The sequence below is a fragment of the Mustela lutreola genome, chromosome 12, assembly GCF_030435805.1.
Source record: "Mustela lutreola isolate mMusLut2 chromosome 12, mMusLut2.pri, whole genome shotgun sequence".
Classification (NCBI taxonomy): Eukaryota; Metazoa; Chordata; class Mammalia; order Carnivora; family Mustelidae; genus Mustela; species Mustela lutreola.
The window spans coordinates 17,732,501-17,736,111 of record NC_081301.1 but is presented as its reverse complement, the minus strand read 5'-3'; the positions used below and the strand labels follow the sequence as shown (position 1 = coordinate 17,736,111).

At 51.2% G+C, this 3,611-nt stretch overlaps 1 protein-coding gene across 1 annotated transcript in view; it reads left to right on the top strand.

Annotated features, from left to right (window-relative positions):
- The first annotated feature begins 2,157 nt into the window (after positions 1-2,157).
- Positions 2,158-3,611, top strand: part of PAPPA (pappalysin 1) — a 239,644-nt gene continuing 238,190 nt past the window's right edge. Inside the window, exon 1 of the mRNA XM_059142291.1 lies at positions 2,158-3,022. Coding sequence (XP_058998274.1) covers positions 2,599-3,022 — 424 coding nt within the window. The 5' untranslated portion in view covers positions 2,158-2,598. The remainder of the gene's footprint in view (positions 3,023-3,611) is intronic.

The following is a 3,611-nucleotide window of genomic DNA, read 5'->3' as shown; positions in this document are numbered from 1 at the left end:
TGGACTGGGGACTTAGAACTGTGTCTTGTGTCGTGACTCTTTGCAGGAAAGTTGACAAAGTCCCAGACGTCTAGGAATATTCAAAATTATTGTATACAATGACTGAGAAGCCCCTGGAAGAAAGACAGTTTTCCAATGCCTAATTGCCACAACTGAAGTGAATTCGTAGTCATGTTCCAACCTCTGTTGGGGAAAGAGGGGGTTTTTGCAGGATGTAATTTACGGAGTTCACCATAGATCTTTTTTTTTTTTTTTCTTTTTTTTATTGAATGCCAACCTCCTGACTTTCATAAATGACTTGGAATTGCAGAAAGTGAATGATCTGCTCGGGCAAATTCCATTATCTATGCCATTGTACCTCCCAAGACCTTTTCCTTTCAGACTGGAAACATATTTAATATAATGTCATTTTCATTTCATAACTGGAGAAACTGAGTTCAAACATTTTTGGCCTTAGAGCCTATGGCAAGTACTTCCCAAACCAAGAAGATCTGAATCTGGGATCTCCTGTTTTCTGAATAATACCATAATCCCTGCATACCACATTCCGGCTTTTATAGAGGGGATGTCTGAGTCATTTGCTCATTCTACAAATCTGCATACTTTCACCAACACATATTCTCCACTGGTGTTCACTCTCCCTGAAGTGTCCAGGAATGATCCCAGCTCTCCGGAAGGATCTGGAGCAGCCCTGAGGACAGGAGTGTGTGGGGAGGAAAAGTCCCTGGTTTGTGGAGCAAATTTCGCCTCAGGCTCCTTAGCATGCTGTCCACACGCAAACCTCACACGGCATTTTTTTATCATGACATTATTTGAACATACTGGTAATTAATAATTTGTAATACCACTACTGCTAACTCATTTTGAGTTATTAAACACTTGGAAGGACCAAAAAAAAAAAAGAGAGAGAGAGAGAGAGAGAACTATTTTGCCATAAGGGGGAGCTTTTGAGTTCCATAAAGAGGGGGGGAGAAAAAGAGCAAAAATATATTACATATATGTCCCAGTTCAAAACAGATCCACAAAGCAGCAAATGGTCAGATCCCCTTACCTGTGACTTGAACAGTTTCAGAAAACCTGAATTTCTTGGGTTGAAAACGGGCAAATTAATATTTTTCTCTCTCTCTCTTTTTTTTTTTTTTAATAGAAAACTACAATCATTTCCAACAGCCATTAGAATATTTTTGAGTATTCAGGAGTATTTAAGAGACCTAGTTGTGCTGAGTGTAAGCTTTGGAAAGGCAAATGCCTTGGAAAATGCCTTTTCCCTGGTTGTCCCTGGTGATTCCGTGAGGATTTGGGGGACAACATTTGGACTCGCTGAAGCCAGCAGCACTGGGGGCTCAGGGAGGAGAAGGGACATTCACCACTGCATAACTTTAAGGGAATTCTGAGCTGGGAAAAGGATAGGGAAGGCAAAAGACAGGGGAAAGGAGGAAGGAAAGAGGAGGCGGGCGAGAAAGGGAGTGGAGAGAGGGAGAAAAGGAAAGGGAGAGAGAGGGAGGGAGAGAGACGGAGGGAGAGAGGGAGAGACAGCACTACAACAAATTCAGAGAATCAAGTTTCAAGACCCTTTCTGTGCTACAGAGAAGGATGAGGTTTACCAGCAGACTGCAAAGGGGATCCTGAGCGAAGAGAGAGATTTTTCTCCCGCCAGGAGGAAAAATAATAATAATAATAATAATAATAATAATAATAATAATAAGGGGGGGTGGGGGCTGAAGGAGGGGGGAAAAGCAAGCAAAACAAAACCAAAACAGGAATGTGTGTTTTGAGCAGGAATGAGGAGAGCTGGAAGGACGGAAAGGGGGTGTGTACAGAATTTCATTAAATTGTTACTTTAAGATTGTCTTCTTAAAAAAAAAAAAAAAGAAAAAGAAAAAAAAAAAAAAAGGAGGGGGTGGAGAAGCAGGAGCGAAGGAGGCAAACGGCGAAGTGGAGGAAGGCTGGGTAGCTCGGCCTCTCCAAACTGATTGATTAGTCATGATCCCCGCAGTTTGAACAGGGACTCATTCAATTGGGAAGGTGGAGCGCTCGGGAGCAGATTAGCATACGCTTGTTTACTCATCTTCTGAGGGCTTTTTTCCCCCCTCTTTCCTTTCATTTTGTGAAGAAGGAGGGAGGGGAGGGGGGACTGGGGGGGGGAGAAGGGGGCTGTGGCTTGTGTTATAAAGGACGCAAAAAATAAATAAATTAGAGCATCTTTTGGGGGGAGGGAATTCAGCGGATCAGTGTCTTAGAGGAGCTTTTTTATTATTATTATTTTTTTGAAGAGCGAGAAATCATATAAAATAAAATGAAATAAAACAAGGAGGAAGGCAACCAGCTGTTAGAGGGGAAAAAATAAGGCAGATAAAGGAGCGGGGAGAGAAATTAATTGCCAACCAGGAGGAGTTGGGCTGTATTTTTCAGAGGTGGGGGGAGTGGAGCACACACCTTGAGGAGGGAAGCGAGAAAGAAAAGAAAAAAGCAAGTGGAAGGGGGGGCTCGCCCAAGAAGGGTGAAGAAGCGAAGAAAGTCGAGGCGCCGAGGCTCCCAAAGCTGGCAGCTCCGGGCGGCGGTGCAGGGGCGAAGGGGGGGCGGGGGGGACCGTCGGACATGCGGCTCTGGAGTTGGGTGCTGCGCCTGGGGCTGCTGAGCGCCGCGCTGGGCTGCGGGCTGGCCGAGCGCCCCCGCCGGGCCCGGAGAGACCCGCGGGCCGGCCGCCCCCCGCGCCCCGCCGCCGGCCCGGCCACCTGCGCCACCCGGGCGGCCCGCGGCCGCCGCGCCTCGCCTCCGCCGCCGCCGCCGCCGCCGCCGCCGGGCGGTGCCTGGGAAGCCGTGCGCGTCCCCCGGCGGCGGCAGCAGCGGGAGGCGAGGGGCGCCGCCGAGGAGCCGAGCCCGCCGAGCCGGGCGCTCTATTTCAGCGGGCGAGGCGAGCAGCTGCGCCTCCGGGCCGACCTCGAGCTGCCCCGGAACGCGTTCACGCTGCAAGTGTGGCTGCGAGCGGAGGGGGGCCAGAGGTCTCCGGCGGTGATCACAGGTAGGCGAGGGCGCCCCGGCGGGTGCCCGGGCTCGGGTGGCGGGCCGGTTGGGGGCTTGCGGGTATGTCTGGGTGGGAGACTCCCTGACCGGAGGCACCGAGGCGCCCGGGCGAGCTGCGAGCCTCACTTTGCCCCATCTGCGGAATGGGCGCACTGGGAAAGCTTTTTGCCTAGCCCCCGGGGAGGAACTCAGGGAGTGCTCCTGGCGGCCCGAGACCGGGCTGGGGCACGCAGTGAGGGCTGGTCCCTGAAAAGCCTTGTGCCCGTACCTCGTATATTGTGTTCTAGATGGTCCCAGGGACCATCTCTGTTTGGGATGGAGGGGAGGGTGACCCAATAGGGAGGCATGAGAAAAGAGGCCTGGGGGTTATTGATTTCTTTGACTTTTTAATGGAGATGAGGTTCCCCCCCCCCACCTTCATTTGGGCCCTTTACCCTGAAAGCCTGCAAGAACGGGGTGGTTGTGATCAGAAGGACTTAGAAGTCCTCGAAGTGCCCCAAAGTTGCTTTCTGCTTGATGCCTGCCTGTGGGATGCACCCCCTTCTCCCCTGCCTCAAACACACATGCACACACACACACCCCGGCAT